At 41.9% G+C, this 17,776-nt stretch overlaps 1 protein-coding gene across 3 annotated transcripts in view; it reads left to right on the top strand.

Moving 5' to 3' along the window:
- LOC105563388 (latrophilin Cirl-like) overlaps nt 1-17,776 on the top strand; it is a 396,767-nt gene that overhangs the window by 366,510 nt on the left and 12,481 nt on the right. For all 3 annotated transcript variants that reach the window (XM_012014953.1, XM_012014951.1, XM_012014952.1), the window contains 11 exons: nt 1,608-1,791; nt 2,134-2,312; nt 3,013-3,654; nt 5,638-6,049; nt 6,604-6,829; nt 6,930-7,095; nt 7,210-7,424; nt 7,569-7,672; nt 8,977-9,021; nt 10,913-11,081; nt 12,120-12,341. In XM_012014953.1, the coding sequence (XP_011870343.1) occupies nt 1,608-1,791; nt 2,134-2,312; nt 3,013-3,654; nt 5,638-6,049; nt 6,604-6,829; nt 6,930-7,095; nt 7,210-7,424; nt 7,569-7,672; nt 8,977-9,021; nt 10,913-11,081; nt 12,120-12,341 (2,564 nt within the window). The remainder of the gene's footprint in view (nt 1-1,607; nt 1,792-2,133; nt 2,313-3,012; nt 3,655-5,637; nt 6,050-6,603; nt 6,830-6,929; nt 7,096-7,209; nt 7,425-7,568; nt 7,673-8,976; nt 9,022-10,912; nt 11,082-12,119; nt 12,342-17,776) is intronic.

The raw sequence follows: 17,776 nt of genomic DNA, 5'->3' as shown, positions 1-17,776 counted from the left end.
GCCAGTACGATCGGCATTGATTTAATTGACATCGTAAACTTAAGTATTAATAGTAAATATTCAATATTTAAAATGTTAAGTATTAAATGTACATACTGACTTGTCTTCTTTCCCACGAACACGTTGTTACTTTCTGATAATGGTATCCAAATCCTCTCCCAAATCCTGAATATCTGTCTCCGATCGCTGCTTTCGTGTCGTCTCGCGGCCGACCTCGCGGAGATTCGATAAATACCAGTTCCAGTTCACGCCACCAATATATATTCGCGAACAGTCGGATCTTTTAATAGCCACCAACGTGGCCGCGGGAGAGAAGTAAAACCGATTCCTCTTCTCTCTTCGATTCGCACGTGCACGTCTTACCTTTGCCCGCGCGATTATCGCGACGAATATCGGCGACGTCCGGTATTTTACCTTATCGCAAACCCCCTCGGACAATAAAGATGACCTCTATAGAGATAGTACCGCGAAATACGTGGACCATCCCGTTCTGGAATTAACTGTCGTCGCCATCTTGGGTTAAAGATCGTTTCCCCGTTCACGGCTAGATCTAGTCGCGATATTGAACCGTGCAGTCTAATCTCTTATTCCCCGTCTCTCTTTCTCTCTCTGCTTTGCCCATTTGAATCTTATATTCGCGAAATACGTCGTGGGCAATTTATCTGCTTGCAGAGTGTTTAACTTTTATTCGTAGTGCTCGCCCAGTCAAATTGTTAAACTCGCGATCACTTCCGAGCAGAATATTTTTTAATATTTTTTGACGTTGGAAAAAATAATGGACAAAGTAACTTCACTAGAGGTGCTTAGTAATTTTGTTATGTACTTGTATCTTGAAATTTGTGGATGTTTTAATTAAAATTTCAATTTTGGTAAAATTGAAAAGTTACGCTTGTTATAATCTGAAAATTGTATCTCTTTCTTATCACTTCCGTCTGTAAAAATCTTGTTTCACTATTTACATTTTATTAGAAAATCAATTTAAATCTGCGAAACTATCTTGATCAGTCAGGCGCGTCAAATATTTTGATAAAATTCAAATATTATTTACTATATCTGATATTCTCAAAAGGAGATTTACCCAAGCTCTCTATCGAATGATTACGATTAACAAGAATCCGATATAAATCCGATACAGCGGATAAGCTCCTTCCAGCGTAACGGGCCAAGAAAAACAGAGATGAGAGTACCTTGGTATCTCCGAGCAGCGGATATCTCATTTCCTTCGGTCTATCGGGAATATACGCAAAGTACAGACAGTTCATTCAAACTCTATCGAATGATTAACAAGAGTCTAATATAAATTCGACGCGGTGGATAAACTCCCCATCGTATCAATGAGAAAGAGAGAGAGAGAGGGAGCGAGAGGGGGGGACGGAGAAGAGAGAAAGTAGAGGGATGACTTGGATATTCCCGAGCCGGAGAGACCTCTCGAAAGCTTTAAATATCCCGCACCCCTGCAATCACTTTCCTTCTTAATTATACCCAGTCTTCGAGTACGATAAGCTCGTAGACGAACTGCCTGATCTTCTCCCCTTCGCCCCCGAAAGCTCCCTCGCGCTGCCAGTCTTCCCGTCCTCATTAAAGCGATCTTGACGAAATATTCGCAGCGGCCACCACCACGACAACGTCCCGGCCAAGTCCGCCGTGGTTCATAACTTCACAGCCGAGTGTTTGGAGCACCGCTAAGCCGACTGTCAGGCCTCCCTCGAGGATTACGACACCGGCACAACAACCACCCCAACAACCACCGGCGGTGTCGACCCCGACGATGCCGATAACGACGCCGGCGAGGTCAGTGTGCTAGAAAAATCAGAATTTTCGAACGCGGCTCAACGCCGCGGTAAAGCCGGGGGAAAACTTCGGCCTTCAACCCGGAATCGTATTCACGTGTACTTCAATATTAGTCATATGTATCGCGCGTAAGCATAAAAACAGAGCAGAAGGAAAGTGTGGAGGTAATAAATTTCTCCTCGCGTGCTATTCTACGCGCCCCATCAATTTCCTTCAATCGCTGTCTGTACAACGAGAATAAATATTTTCCTTCGCATCGTTAATTCAGGCGCGATCTACACGTTCGTAAATTTCGACGTGTACGAGGACCATCGAGAGTAACGAGTCCCCCTCCGTTTTCAGTTCCACGTCAACAAGGTCCTCCGCCGACATCGAAGCCGATGAGGAGGATCAGGACTTAATACTTCCTGCGAATGGTTCTCCGGCGAATGGCCCGGCGGTGCCGCCGATTATGTTCGAGACCACTCAAGCCACGACAACGTCCACCTTCGCTCCCTGGAGAACCAGCCGAAGGACCACCGGTAAGATTTCTCCCTCCTTCAGTGGGAACATTGGATAATATGTGCCGTTTTGAAACGTTAATATTAATACGTCGGCCGGATTAAACAATGCCATTTTGGTTTCTGATTTTGCGTACGATAAGTCTGACATATTTTTGAACGTGGATCCTCAGGATCCAGAGACGCCCGATTAGTGGTCGATAACCAATTTGCCGATTACACACGACAGTCTTGTATCGACAACAGTGATAACATCTTTAGTAACGAGCTATATCCTGTGTCCCGGTTACGGGTTCGCAGATCTATAAGTTGACTTTGAGGATAAGCCGCTCGTATTAGACGACGCCTAAGCATAATAGATGACCGGAGCATTACAGCTGTTGTGATCGTAACAGCGTCTAAAGACAGGCCGCTATCGCCTCGGTTTCTCTTTTATTTTTCTCTCTTGTACATTATACGGCAAACACATTCCTATAACAAAGACATTCTATAAACTGACGCGAGTAAATAGCAACACTTCTGGTTCGATCGCGACGAGGCATTAAGATCCCCCCGGGGAGGACCGAAATTCCATTTCCGAGCGCCGTTGCGTACCGAGCTGCGTCCCCGAGGACGCCGCGACGGCGATATCGCATTAACGCCGAGCCGTTAACTACAGTCGTTAGCTGTGGCGGTCACTTAAGACGATCATACTGACCGGGTCGTAATCATATTGTTGCAGTACCCAGCACGCTGTACCCGGAGTCCAGTTCGAACGGCCAGTGGTACGACTACGGCAGGCAAGTGTGTCCGCCGGTGGTAGCTAGGAACCTGTCCTGGAACACGACCCGGGCCGGCGAAGTGGCCGTGCAGAGCTGCCCTGGCGGCGCCAACGGCCTGGCCAGATGGCGATGCCTGCCCCGCGGAGAGTCCGCCTTCTGGCACCGCGACAGTCCGGACTTGAGCGAGTGCCGGTCCGTCTGGCTGACCACCCTGGAGAACCGCGTCACGGACGGCGACGTGATTCTCGGCATCAGCAGGGAACTCTCGCAGGTGACGAACAACAGCCGCGGCCTGTACGGCGGCGACATGATGATCACCACGAAGATCATCAAGAACATGGCCGAGAAGATGGCCCTGGACATCAAGACCTACCAAGACCCGAGTCAGAGGGAGGTCAGCGTCACGGAGCTGCTCCAGGGCGTGGTGAGGACCGGCAGCAACCTGCTCGACAGGGCGCAAATGGCGTCCTGGAAGGATCTCAGTCATCAGGAGCAGATGAGGGTCGCGACGTCGCTGCTGATCGGCCTTGAGGAGAACGCGTTCCTGCTGGCCGACACGCTTATGCACGAGAAGACCATTATGCACGAGGGCAAAAACATATGTGAGTACTGCTAATGATGATTGGCAATTGCTACGCAACAATTTATCAGACTACGCATTTATTATGTTCTTTACATGCCAAGTAAGGGGACACTGAGCACCTCGATATCCTCCTCGTTAGGTCGCCATCTCGTCTTGTACACAATTGCCTAGATAATTGCAGGACATAACTTCGAAATTACATCAAGAGCCTCATTTGCTATTGTCGTTAACGTAAAATAGGCTCTCGATTTAGCCTGAAATCTAAAGAGACCGTAGATTAATATTTTTCATAACTCTTTATTCGCGCGTCGCCGAGCGTGAGTGCAAAACGTAAGGGAGAGAAAGTACATGCGAGTTTTATATAAGTTTTATATTTCAAAAAATTGTATATGAGCGAAATACATGTTAAAAAAATCGTCTCGGTCTTTGGGGGATAATATCAGTTTGTAAATTAATCGCGATGTTATTAAGCTCCAATTTGCATTCTTTTCGCCGAGCAATTCGCGACGGAGTTGGCGCGGTTGTCTAACCGGAATCGTCGTGCTCCTCCGGTGTATATTTATAACTATTTTTCGTATCGGCGATTTCTAAAGTCACGGAATGCACGCCTGCACTCGCCTTCGGCGCGCTCGTTGCGAACGATGGAATGATTTATATTGCTCGCGCACCCAACACCCGGTAATCTCCGGTATAGATAAAATACAGATCCGAATCCATCGTAATTCCCCGGTACCCGCCCGGATTACGTTATAATCCAGACGAGTACGGCGCGGGCGCGCGCTATTATTATTACAAAACGACGGTGGAATTACGAGCGACTTGATTTACTTCCCGGAAGTGCGTCGCGGCTTGATTGAGCCGCTGTGTACGTGCATCATCAGATGCGCGCTTGATAAACTGCATAACAGCGGAGAGCAAAAAGCGTCGGAAGGACGAAGGGGGGTGGGGGGGAGCGGAGGGCAGTTGATGAGCGACAGCCGGTCGGATGCTGTGTAACGTCCTCCTTTTCAAAAGAAGGATCGAAAGCGCATTAAGTCCTTCTTCCTGGCAACGCCGCTGATTGATACCCCGCGATCAATTCTTAATTTCTCAGTCCTTCATTTCGCAGCGAATTGCACAGTGTGTTAGGACCATTGCTCTTTCTCGCGACGAATGAATTTCCCTGCAAAGTTTGGAACGATTGAGCTCCTTGGTGGATTTTCAAGGATATAAATTTGTCAGTAGATTTGTTTTATTAAATTACCCTTTTTAATTTCGTTCAGGGTGTGACAATCTTTTCTTAATGTTTATCCGGAAAATCTTGTAATCGCCGGACAACATGGCATTTCGAAGACTTTTATGAGAGTCTTTTGAAATTTTGTCGTACATTTTACTGAGGATTATACTTATTTTGTTAGTATACATTCTACTGGTTCTCCTTCGAAATGTCATGTTGTTCGACGATTACAAAATTATGGAATCGTGGGAGAACATGGCATTTCGAAGAACTGTACGAGTTTTTGAAAATTTAATCATATACATTTGTCCCACGACTACATAATGTTCAGGGTAAATTTTAACAAAAAATTCTCTCCGCGTAGGTAAAAGTCGAAAAAATAACAAAAATTCCCTCTTCTGTCGCAGTGGTTTCCAATTTGTGCCATGACACGCGCGAAAATGTATTTTTTTTAATATTTAATGAAGTGACTTCTATTTCATATTTAAAAAAAGTTTTCGAAAGGCATTTCAGAGTTGCATACAAATTTGTCTTACAGTCATGACGTTTATCTAACAACGAAGTGTTCCAATTTCTATCATTATTTGATGAAAAAAAAAATTAAATTTGTATGTACCCAAAATACACGTTCGTCGCGCCGAGTTTGAAAACCACTGTTCCGCCGTAATTGAATTCGCGTCTTCCGCAAATTGGCGGCTGGCGAACTCTCACGGGGTGCGTTAAACGCCGCCGAGAGGAAGCTACACCTTGCTCGCTTAATTAGCCACGTGCGTGTCCTCGCCGCAGTGATGGAAGTTCGCGTACTGGACGCGCGCAACATCGACAACGAGCTGGAAGTTTTCCCGAGCGAGGCCGCCCAGCAAAGGTGGACCGTCTCGAACGATCGCGTGGAACTTACCAGGGGCGCTTTGCTGGACAACAGCGAGGCCGGGATCGTCCGGCTGGTCTTCATGGCCTTTGACAGACTCGAGGAGATACTACAGCCGCAAGCGGAGCCGCCGTCCGTTGTCATGAACGACGATCCCCAGCCTCCGCCGCGGCGAAACACCACCCGTCTTCTCAACAGCAAAGTTATCTCGGCGTCCTTGGGAAAAGGCCGGCACATACAGCTCTCGGAGCCCGTTCGGGTGTATTTCAGGCATCTGGCGGTCGAGAACGTCACCAACCCCACTTGCGTCTTCTGGGATTACATCTTGAGGTAATTTCGCCCTCGCCCGATCCCATCTCCACTTTCTACAATACTAAAAGTGCCGAGGAGTCTCTCTCTCTCTCTCTCTCTTTCCCTTATTTCTTCATTTTCAATTTTCTCTTCCCGTGCTCTCCCGTTGCGCATTGTGCGACTACCCGCGGAAGTAGAAAGTATATTTGTTACTATTTAATCCAAAAAGTCCTTCTTCAAATTCAGTTATAGAGATTCGATATACTGTACACGTTCGGTACTCGATTTACTTAAAATTGATTGTAGAATAAGAGTTTTTAATTTTCATTCTGGAAATGTAACTTTTAATCGCAACTTTCTGTGAGTTTTTTGATAAGAAGAATAGACTCGACGCCAGAATACAAATGTACACACATACATGTGCTATATAAAATATTTCATTTATCTATTATATGTATAATTCTGGCCGTGTAGAGAAAATCTATAACTATCCCCGCGCAACTTTCAACGCGTCCTATATAGCCGCGATGGGAAAGTAACAATAAAGTGAACAATGACTATCTCCTCTACACGCGATACCTTATTTCCCACAGCGCCTGGTCGGACGAGGGATGCCAGATACAAAAGACCAACGAAACTCACACCGTGTGCGAATGCAATCACCTGACGAACTTCGCCGTGCTGATGGACGTGCACGCCGTCAGGCTGGACATCGCCCATCAGGTCGCCCTGCAGATCATCACGTATATAGGCTGCATCATTTCCGTCGTCTGCCTCGTCCTGGCCATTCTCACGTTTCAATTATTTCGCGGACTGAAGGTAATGTATATAACTGCGCGAGCGCGCCGATCGATCGGCATTCAATCGCGGCGAGATGGAATTTTTTGTCACTCTCACCCCCTGATCCTCCGATTTGCAGTCGGACAGGACGACGATCCACAAAAATCTCTGCGTGTGCCTGCTGATTGCCGAGGTACTCTTCGTTTGCGGGATCGGTCAAACTAATCAGAGGATCGTCTGCGGCATCGTGGCCGGCTTACTGCACTTCTTCTTCTTGTGCGCGTTCGCTTGGATGTTCCTCGAAGGTGAGCTGGACAATAACTTGGACAGCCAATCTTATTTACATCTTAATTTGCTATTTTCTCATTTTGTGGGATAATCTATACACCTCTTGTACATGATTTTGCATTACGTTGCAGGGTTCCAGTTATACGTTATGCTGATCGAGGTATTCGAAGCGGAAAAATCGCGGCTTCGGTGGTACTATCTGGTCGCGTATGGCGCACCGCTGCTGGTCGTGGCAATTTCGTGCATAATCGATCCACTCAGCTACGGTACCGATCGGTACTGCTGGCTACGCGCGGATAATTATTTCATCTTCAGCTTCGTCGGACCTGTGATACTCGTTATACTGGTAATTGTCCGATATATTGTCGACTAGCTAAACAGTTAATTATGGAAACGTTGTGCAGCATTGGCGGTGGATATTCGTTACTACTTGCTTAATCAACTTTATGTGTCCCGATGACGTAATCGATTTTAACGTCACTCCTCGCAGGCAAATCTGGTATTTCTATCGATGGCGATCTACATGATGTGCCGGCACGCAAACACCACGGTGGCCATGAAGAGCAAGGAGCATTCTCGACTGGCTAGCGCAAGGTAAGCACAGTGGTCCCTGGTAGTTTGTATTTTTTTTCTTTTTTTTTCCATAGTAAATCACCATAAATTGCAAACTGTATATACCGTGTACCAGTGGAGTGCGTCCGTTGTCCGTCACGTTCGAGATTTGATCCTCCCGTCGAAGAGTAGCAATCGAGATGTTTGTTTGGTGCTTTCGGTTTACACGTTCGCAAGCTTTACTTGCTTAAAGAGATCTCCCGAACGCGGATCTTGTTGTCACGCATCTTTTGGCGGCCATGCTGACTTTTTTGGTTTTGGTTTTGAGTTCCTGTGTTTGGAATGACCGCAGATTTCGTTCGTTCGACACACCACTGTATTGCTGTGATACCTAGGATATACACGAGTATATCGTTTCGATTACACAGATTGTCGTAAACATATGCAGGGTGCGCCATAGTGTTTCCAAGTGCTTATAGAACACCATCGTGGTAGTTTTCTAAATTTATTCCTTACTTAGATCACTCTGTGAATTCGTAAATCATTTGTTTTGCAAGATTCTTGAATTTTACTTCTCACATTTCTTTCCTTTGAAATTCAATGTCCCGTGACAAAGAAATATTAATAATAAGTGAAAAATATTTCAAACAAATTGCAATAATAATTTTTCAATGCTTTAAAAATTATGCAAAATGTGAACATTTTCAGCCTGTGAATTTTAAAGTTTTTTTATTAGATTCCGTAGATTTTGAATTTTTCAGATTATTGTGTCTGTGGATTGTTAACTTTGTAGACGATAATATAAATAAAATATGTAAAAATGTGTTTTAATTTATGTATCGCTTCTTGGGAACGTTTCAGGGGAACACCCTGTATATTCTCACATTTAATTTACGGATCTTGTGAACGGAGGCATAGTTAGTAATTTGTGTAAAATTTATTATAAAAAAAAGCAAAAATCTGTCGATTTTTATAAAATTGTGAAAATACGTGAATAATTTGGTGATGGTAGTGAAAAAGTTGTTGCAATCCCGATTCGGATTATTACGGATAATATTTTTTGCGATAACAGGCGTTAAAATATTGCTGTACTTCCTTGTTTACATAACTAATTGTGTCAACCATTTTACTTGCGATTGTTGAACAAAACGGCCGTGCTTCAGAGCGCTCGGCAAAAAGTAATGCGAATCGAGCATTGCAAGTCAGAGAATAAGCTATAATCAATTAATTAATGGTGCCGGAAACAATCACCTAACTGCTGTCTTGTTTCATTTTTGTATTAAATCTTCTACCCACTTCTGTCTACACTGTTCTACATTCTTCTGCATGGCGTGGTTGGTTGGTAGTGGAAAGGAAGAGAATGCTCTTCCCAACAAATTGCAAGCGCACTTGTAAGATATTTACCATTTTTATTATTACTCACCAGTCATATCGTTAACGTTGTCATTAATCGTCATTTCGCTCGTCTCATTTGATATCATCCCATTTCTTTTGTCTTTAGTCCATTTTCATTTTGATTAAGCTATCCGAATATCATTTCACACTGATTTTGTGAACGTAGCCGTAGACTCTAGTATCTCACATCATACATCAAAACACTCGCCACCACGTGATATCGTAACACTCATAGGAAACGCGATGTAAAACGCCAATGCAGCGTTTGTGTGCGTAATTGTAATTAATACATTGGTCGAAGGAATAAAAGAGCAAAGTAGTGTGTTTATAGAATTCGACATTCGCAAATTTTCAAGTCAATATTTGTAATCGAATGATCTGATTTTACAAACTGAAACTGTGAAAGCTGAATTTCAATATTAATACATATCATTCTGGAATTAATTTAATACGTTACAATAAAAAACAGCAATTTTATTTGTGTGAGAATTAAATTTCCAAAAAAATACGATACCATATACATTTTTATTCCTTCAGTTAATCACAACGATATTGGCCTAATAATTTTTGCCAAATAATTGCTCTAATAATTTTTTAATTTCTGAATTTATTCCAATTGTGTTTATCGCTTATTTATACCGCGGAATGAAATATTTCGTACTCGTGATTGATAAGCGACAAGCACGAGATTTAAATAAATATATATTATAATTAATTTTAATATACAATTTTATGATCAATAATTTGATTTTGTCGAATCAGATGTTTTTTTCCCTAAAAAATGATACATTTTTTAAGTGTTTCTGACTTTTTTTTGTATTTGTATGTGAAATTTGTGTGTGAACCCGATGTTTCTCTAGTAACTGAACTTATTCTTGCTACCGATTATGTATGTATATAATAACTACAGCACCTGTCGTATATTTATCATGCATTTCCTGTGAGTAGACACGATAATTCACATGCATGTAGTATTCTCCTTAGTTTCGGGTATTACGCCTGATTTACAAGTAGATAGACGTAGAAGTACCGTAGAGATATACCCGCCTACCTGTGTATAACGCCACACGTTCTAATCATAACGGTTTAGATAAGACGTCGCGATTCCGGCGACGCTCAAAGCGGCGTTCGCGTTACTTGCAAAAATAAAAAAGAACTCCTATTCAGCATAACATCGCAACGTTTAAACGTTTAAACGTCGCCGTCGTCGACGAGCCTTCGCGTGTCTCACGACGCTACATGACGATCGCACTATTTTTCCCCCTCGACGTCATAATGTCAAGTATTAAAACTGCGATCGACCGAGGAAGCCTGGGATCGGCTGCAATTATCGTTACGTCTTTTTTTACGAATAGCACCTAATTTAGGGAAAAAAAAATTGAAATTACTGCTGCTAAATAATTAAAATGAGATAAATAATTAAAGCTCGTTCTCTCCTCATATTAGAAAGTTTCTAAAATTAGCTGGTCGTGACGTTAAAACTGCTTTCAATTAACGACTAGATGTGACGACAACAGTGTCGCAAAATTGTTGCGAAAAATTGGAAATCCATACAGTTATCGCGTTCGTACTAATGACGTTTTCGTCACTCGTCCTTCGAGCTGCAGAAAATATCTTTTTATTTTTACCGAAGAATCCACGTGTCAGTTGTAGGTTTTTCATCAAATAAGCTAACGCGAGCTTAAATAGCACAATCGATCCTAGGTTTCCCGCGACGAGGAGGCGCGATGCTCGACGAGACTTTCGTTTCTTTCGAGAAAATCATGTTCCATCGGAGCGACGATACGTTGGTCCCCTTTAAGCGCCGCCATCGCGATTTGTATTGTACAACAGAAACTTGGCTAGCCGTTCTCCGATGTAATTTATTATTCTGTATCTTCTGATCAGGGCCTGGCTGCGAGGCGCTATCGTGCTGGTGTTTCTACTAGGTCTGACCTGGACGTTCGGGCTTCTCTACTTAAACCAAGAATCCGTCGTGATGGCGTACATCTTCACCGTATTGAATAGTCTCCAGGGGCTGTTTATCTTTGTGTTCCATTGCGTACAGAACGAGAAGGTAAGGGAATACGTCGGGGCACAGAAGTCCGCCTTGATTTAAGCCATTCCGGCAACATCGCCGGGTGTTTCCCGGCGTGAGAGAGAGAGATGCAAACAACAAAAATCGGAGTTGCTCGTGAAAATATGTGTAACGATTTCTACTTAAGAGCGATGCAACTTTTTATAAGAACGATTTGATTTTGCATCGACGCGTCTCCTGTAAGGTCCGATCAATTTTGTCGCATACCTTTTACAAAGTGATTTGTAATGGAATGTGTTATATCGTTGCCTGGGGAACTGTGTAAACTTTATATCTCTTTAGAGACAGTGAGCTGTAACAATCCTTTTTATAAATTATTCTCACTTGCGTATCGATTTTTAATATTAAACTTGAAAGTTGGAGAATTTTCTAGCGCTTAAGTTGAACATGTCGATGACGATTAATACTAATTAAGATTGCTGGAACGATAATCATATGTTACCGTCGTATTGTTTTGCGCGTGAAAATCGGAACATGGAGATGAGAAAATGATCTGTCTAACGAGGCGCTGTACAATAAAGTCTAATAAAGCGCAATGCAAGTTACTGGCGTTTATTTCGCGTACTTTCGTCACCCGTAGTGGGCTCAATTATAATTTCCTCGTGAATTTGAGAACTCTATTTTTTTCTTATCATCGCGAGAGAAGCACCGATATTATTTTTATTTCTCGTTAAAACGGCACTAGAGTTACGAGCCTGCGAACCTAGATTGCACAACATTTTCACAATTGATCGCAGACGGCCTTCCAACTTTGCTCGAAGGTGACAAAAGACGCGAAGTGAAAGTAAATGAAAAAAAGGAAGCGCAACTTAGTTTTTCTCAACGATAATTTTACTCGCATACCACGGCTGCTCGTTCGAGGCCGTCTGCAGCCTGCGGTCTGCAATCTCCATGTATCAGACTCGCAGAAGTGCACATGACGCACATCCGCACGCTGTCTCGCACAGGCCTTTAGTTTTTTCTCGCACCGTTAAACTCGTTTCGTTGGGTCGGGCGGGCTCTGCTTCGCTCTTGCAGGTGAGGAAGGAGTACCGGAAGTTCGTGCGCCGTCACTCCTGGCTGCCGAAGTGCCTGAGGTGCTCGAAGACGGTGACGGGCGGCTCGGCCGGCTCCACCGGCGGCAGCGGCGGCACCGCCGGCGCCAACGGCGGCAAGGACTTCGCCTCGCACAACACCTCGTCGAATCCCTCGGCCCCTACCACCGACAGCTCCGGGCTGTCGCCTCACGCAGCCACCAATGTGGGTACCAACGTCAGCGCTGCATCACCGAACAATCACAACAACCTGACCGCCGCCTGTAACAATACGAATCTTTCGATAAACGTGAACCTGAACAATTTGTCGCTGAGGTCGCCGGTCGGGGCACACCAGATGCACATGATGGCACCTAGCAACCACAATAGGCATCCCGCTCAGCAAGGTATCCAAACGCCGCTTATACACCAAACCGAGACACACGGATAACGAAGCGAAGTGGAGCGGTCGTCCCGCGGGAGCGCAGTTATCGATATTGCTTATGAAAATCGAGGACCATCGTGGTCCCGCATTGTGTTCGTAACTTTCGCAGATACCACGTCGTTTCGACCAAACGGGGCTCTTGAATTGTCGTGTTTCCCTTCACTTTGCTTAATAAGGATACGACGTAGTATTTGCAAAAATTACAACATTTTAATTCTCACAAGAATATCGACTATACTGTGTCTTATCCACGGAGCAGCCGAAAGATTGGAATTGTAGGAGTCCGAAAGGGAAACGTGCGCGTCTTCCTCTCCCTCTCTTTTTTTCATAATATGGTAATGACGGTGCAATACTTGATTCAGTAGCAGAAAGTCGTTTTCTGATATTGTATAGTCAAAAGTCAAGCTAGCATATGTAACAATGTGTACATGATCTCCTACGATCAAAATAATTTCAAGAGTATCAATAAATTGCATTTCTCTCGCTCTTTCTCTCTCTCTCTCTCTCTCTCTCTCTCTCTCTCTCTCTCTCTTTCTTTTTCTACATATTCTTCACTCGCTCTATTCCTTTTAGTTTGATTATGAGTAACATACAAGTATGATCCGTCTATAATTAATTATTACCGTTTACTTTTTGCCTGTTGCTCAGAGCTCCAGCCTGCCTTCCTTCAAACTCGCCCCTTCGCAGCAATTGAAAGGTTGCTAGGGTTAATCGTCGTATTTCCGCGTGAATTACAGTTTCTGTCTATCTTTCTCGATCTTTCCAGTGCGTACAAATGGACCTTGGTTCGTCACGCATTTAACGCTAAACGTAGTTACTTGGTTCCCAATCACACGCTTATGATGGATTCAATTAACAATCAAACAATAGAATTTTAAGTGAAGCATCAATGCGTTTCTTTTCTTTTTTTTAATGTACTATATTAAATTTGTTGCAGCGTGTAAGGCAGGCGGTCCTGCTAGCATTTTATTATTTTTACAGGCAAAGACCTAGTATACTCATAGATTTTTCTCTTAGGAATAATTTGTAATAGTAGGACTTTTCGATAAATGTCAATTTTTCTTTCAAAATTTTTATATCAAAGTGTGAAACTAACGTGTTACAACTTCACAATCAACAATTTCATTCTTTGAAAGTAATTTTTGCGCGTTATAGAAATTATTTCACAGAGATTTAGATTTTCGTAAATATGTGGCTATCACTTTCTGAAAGTGTATGTTTATGAATAATGTTAAGTGTATATTCGGCTTTAACGCTCAAAATCGACATGAACCTGAAAGCTTTTTTTGGTGTTATCAGCAAGTCACTTCAAAAACTGACTCGCAAAACGGCGGACTAAAAGGCATTTAACGAACCGTTCAGCTCTTTCGACCTTGTCGCGCTCAGAGAGTCGAAGAGAATTGGCCGACAAAAATAGAGTGAGAAAAAGAGAGAGAGAAAGAGAGACAGAGAAACTAGCGAAACAAAAAATGTATTCGGAAGAGAGATTGTTGAACGTGCTCGTGTATGCTGTTATAGGACAGTTTGTAGGAAAACGCCAGTCAGAGGAAAACACTAATGTTAAAAATGATTGAAAATACGAGAAATTTTATAAATTCAAACAGTACTTTTAAATTTTTCAATGTTTATATTAAATGCTTATTTCAAATTACAATTGCTTTATAATATTTTATTTACAACGTTAGAGTTTATTTAGCTGCAATGGTCTTCAACTGCTGACATTAAATTAGAGCTTTAAATTTTGACCCAGCTTTAAATTTTGACAAAGAAATGATCGGTTCAAAATTTGATAAGATTGAAATCTGTAATGGTTTATTATTTCTCTAATTACATGAAGCAACATTTCTTCCTTGCAATTAGCTTTTTTCGGTGGATTATTCCGTATATATAGTTAACTTTTAACATTATTTAAATAGGTCATTGCTTAGCGCATCTCGTATATCATTTTGTGCTCGTTAAAGGAATAAATGAAATTCGCTGTTTCTTCTTGCTCTCAATTTAATTCGAGCGCCTTGTTAATACGATCACGACTCTGTTATACTTCCAATTAAGAGAATGTCTCTCAGTATTATCCGGTATTCTTTATTTAAAATATCAAGTGACAGACAATGACAATCTTTCGAGGATCTTGAACATCAAATTATTGAGCAAGTGACCCGGATTTTAAATAGAGGGGGTAAATAAAACACGCTGCTCAGCTCAATAATCGTAAACTGTTCAGAAACATGTAAATATAATTCTCTAGAAAATTATTGCATTGATCAGTTCCGTGTCAAAAAAGGGAAAACACATTTTGAACAATTAATTTACATTTCATAAAATGCGCGATGTCGTATTCCTTATCACAGAGCTAGTTTAAAGAATCCCTCGGTAAAGAATTTCTAAACTTTGATTCTAAAAATTTGAAGGAAGGAAAGGAAAGAAAAAGTATACGTTTATCTCTTTACAAATAAATTCGGCTGAAGAGATGTCGTTTCCAGATTATCGATTCGATAATGCACGACGTCCCCATTCTGTAAATAAAGCGCGGAAGGCAGGCACAGCACGAACATTCGAATTCGCACTCTCGCGAGCACGCTCGCCCGCAAGACTTCCTACTAACAGTGGTGATTTCCGTGCTTCTTATCTGGCTTCGGGGTTTGGTGTAATGCGGTTGCTGGCTACTTTGTACCCTCTTATGCCCCGGCCCGCTCCCTTTCTCACTACGAAGAGCGCGATTTCGCGCGATTCGTCGTTTATTTCAGACCTTCCGGATTCGTCAATGAAATCTGTGATCAAGTAAAAGGCAGTAAGTGATATAATTTTGCTGAAACGAGTATTTTACACAGGGAATTTTAGCCGCAGTTACAGTTGAACTAAATCTGGTAAGTCAAGCTAAATATAATCATTAAATATTAATAAACAAATTACAATTTTATGCCAAACAATGTGACGAGTCTTTAACTGTACGCTGCTATTAACAGAATATTTCAAAATCATTATGTTTCGTTATTTTCAAACTAAGGATTAATTTCACTAATTTGATTTATTAAGTAAATTACGCGCTTTTAATTTAGCTACGAAAACTTGCCATTAAAATTATCATTGCACTATAATACGAAAAGAACTGAGCAAAACGTAAGCTTCACTTGTCAGTTACTGCCTTTCTTCCAATCATAGTAGAAATGATTTCAAACGTGTGAGTGCGTCACATCAAATACACTCATGCAATTATAATTTACGACGTCCTCATCGCGCCTTCTTTATATTACCTTCTGTCATCAATCCTCTTGCTCATCATGTTTGATATATCAGAGTTTTATTTGATCAGCAAGATGATGATTACTCGTTTATTATAGCTGTAATATTTGAAACAAATTACTATGGATAATCAGTCTTATTTATATTGCTTACAGTCTTCAGAAAATGATCTTATCAATTTGTTATACAATGTATGAATTTTTCCAGGGTTGGAAAGTAACTCGTTACTTGTAACTGTAAGTTACAGTTACAGTTACTGTTTTTGGTAACTCTAACTTCGTTACTTTCTCCCCATCTGTAACTGTTACTTAACTTAGTTACAATAATAATTACTTTATATGTATTTTAAACCTCCACAGATTACATTATGCCTTGCATTTGCGCATAAACGCATTTATCGAACACTTTACAATTCACATGCAGATTTGATATTTTTATTTTCATTGCAAGAAAGTAACTGCAAAGTAACGATTCGTTACTTTTTGGGTAACTGTAACTAGTTACATTTTTAGCGAAAAAACTATAACTGTAACTAGATACTTTTATAAAGTAACTTTCCCAACCCTGAATTTTTCGTTTAAAGTATTACACATAAATTATATATTTATGTCATTCTTTGCGGCAGAGACGCAATTTCTATTTCTGCACAATTTAAAAATTGATAAAATATAATTTTTGAAAATAGAAAGAATCGAGTGCAGTAAAGATTGAAGTAACAAGAGACTGCCGGCATTTGTCGCGACAATCTCGTATAAAGACTTATTTTTATTTTAGTAATTATCCATGCTACTTTATTCGCAACCAGATCGCCCTTTCACGACGGAGGGGTTCAAACAAACGAACTTCCGTCGACGACGGGGAAGGTATACGTTTAGAAAGATTCGTAATGTACTAGCGGACCTCAATTCTAACCAGACACGCGAAGGGCGGAGTACGAAGGGATGCACTCTATGCGAGCACTTACACGTCGCATTTCACGTCGTTTTGTTCTCTTGCACTCCACGGCACTTCCGTATTCCGCCTGAACGCGCTTCGAGTAATTAAGTGGGTTTTTCTTTTCGCCCGCAAACACAGGCGATCGATGGAAAACGCTTTCTCGAAAATGTGAATGCTCGCGCGTAACGATTATTACGTTGCAACCGCTTGCACGAAAATTTCTGCGTTTTCCGTCGAGACCCGCCGACATGCTGAGAAACGTACGTTTAACCCTTTGCACTTGTCACATTACCGACTGACCGACAGAATGTCAATACGAAATTATATTTGTTAATCGCGACTTGAGCGAGCAACATAATTCCGCAGTTTGTCAGTAAAAAGGAAAAAATTATTCGCCGTACATTTGTACTTTTTATTTTTTTTTAAATATTAGCTTTTTATCATGTGTTATTAAAAAGCAGCGTTATGAAGATGAGAACGAAACGCAAACGATAAATGTTGGTAACTTTATGCGAATTTTATAAAAAACAGATTTAATAATTGTGATAATAAAATGAAGGCAAGAGAAAAACGGTAATCGGATTTGTGCTTCAAGTGCGAAGGATTAAAAGGCGCTCAAATGCTCGCTCAGGCACTCACCCACACGATCAGTCACCTAATGGAAAATGAAGGGGGGGGGGGGGGAAAAAAGGAAAGGTACGGGCAAGGAAAATCCGCGCGCGAACCAATCCGTTACATTTGTCACACCTTCACCGCATCACACATGCTCATTCACCGGCCACTTTCGCTCTTTCTCTCTTTCTCTTCATGCCTATCGTCGGATGCGTTTCGCTGATTAACGCCAAACCGCGTATCCACGAAACGAGGTAAAGTAAAAATGACGAATCTCCGCTCTGACGTGGGCGGTTTTGTTACCGGAAATCTCCATCCGCAATAACACGTGGAGTTAGAAATGTAGCATAAAACAATCCGACTGGACTCGAGGCATTTATACCTCTCGAAACTTTTAACTTATCGCCTGTCAGTATTTTAAGTCAGAA

The sequence above is a fragment of the Vollenhovia emeryi genome, unplaced genomic scaffold, assembly GCF_000949405.1.
Source record: "Vollenhovia emeryi isolate VEMERY1.0 unplaced genomic scaffold, V.emery_V1.0 DF939176.1, whole genome shotgun sequence".
Classification (NCBI taxonomy): domain Eukaryota; kingdom Metazoa; phylum Arthropoda; class Insecta; order Hymenoptera; family Formicidae; genus Vollenhovia; species Vollenhovia emeryi.
This window is presented reverse-complemented; position numbering and strand designations above follow the sequence as displayed.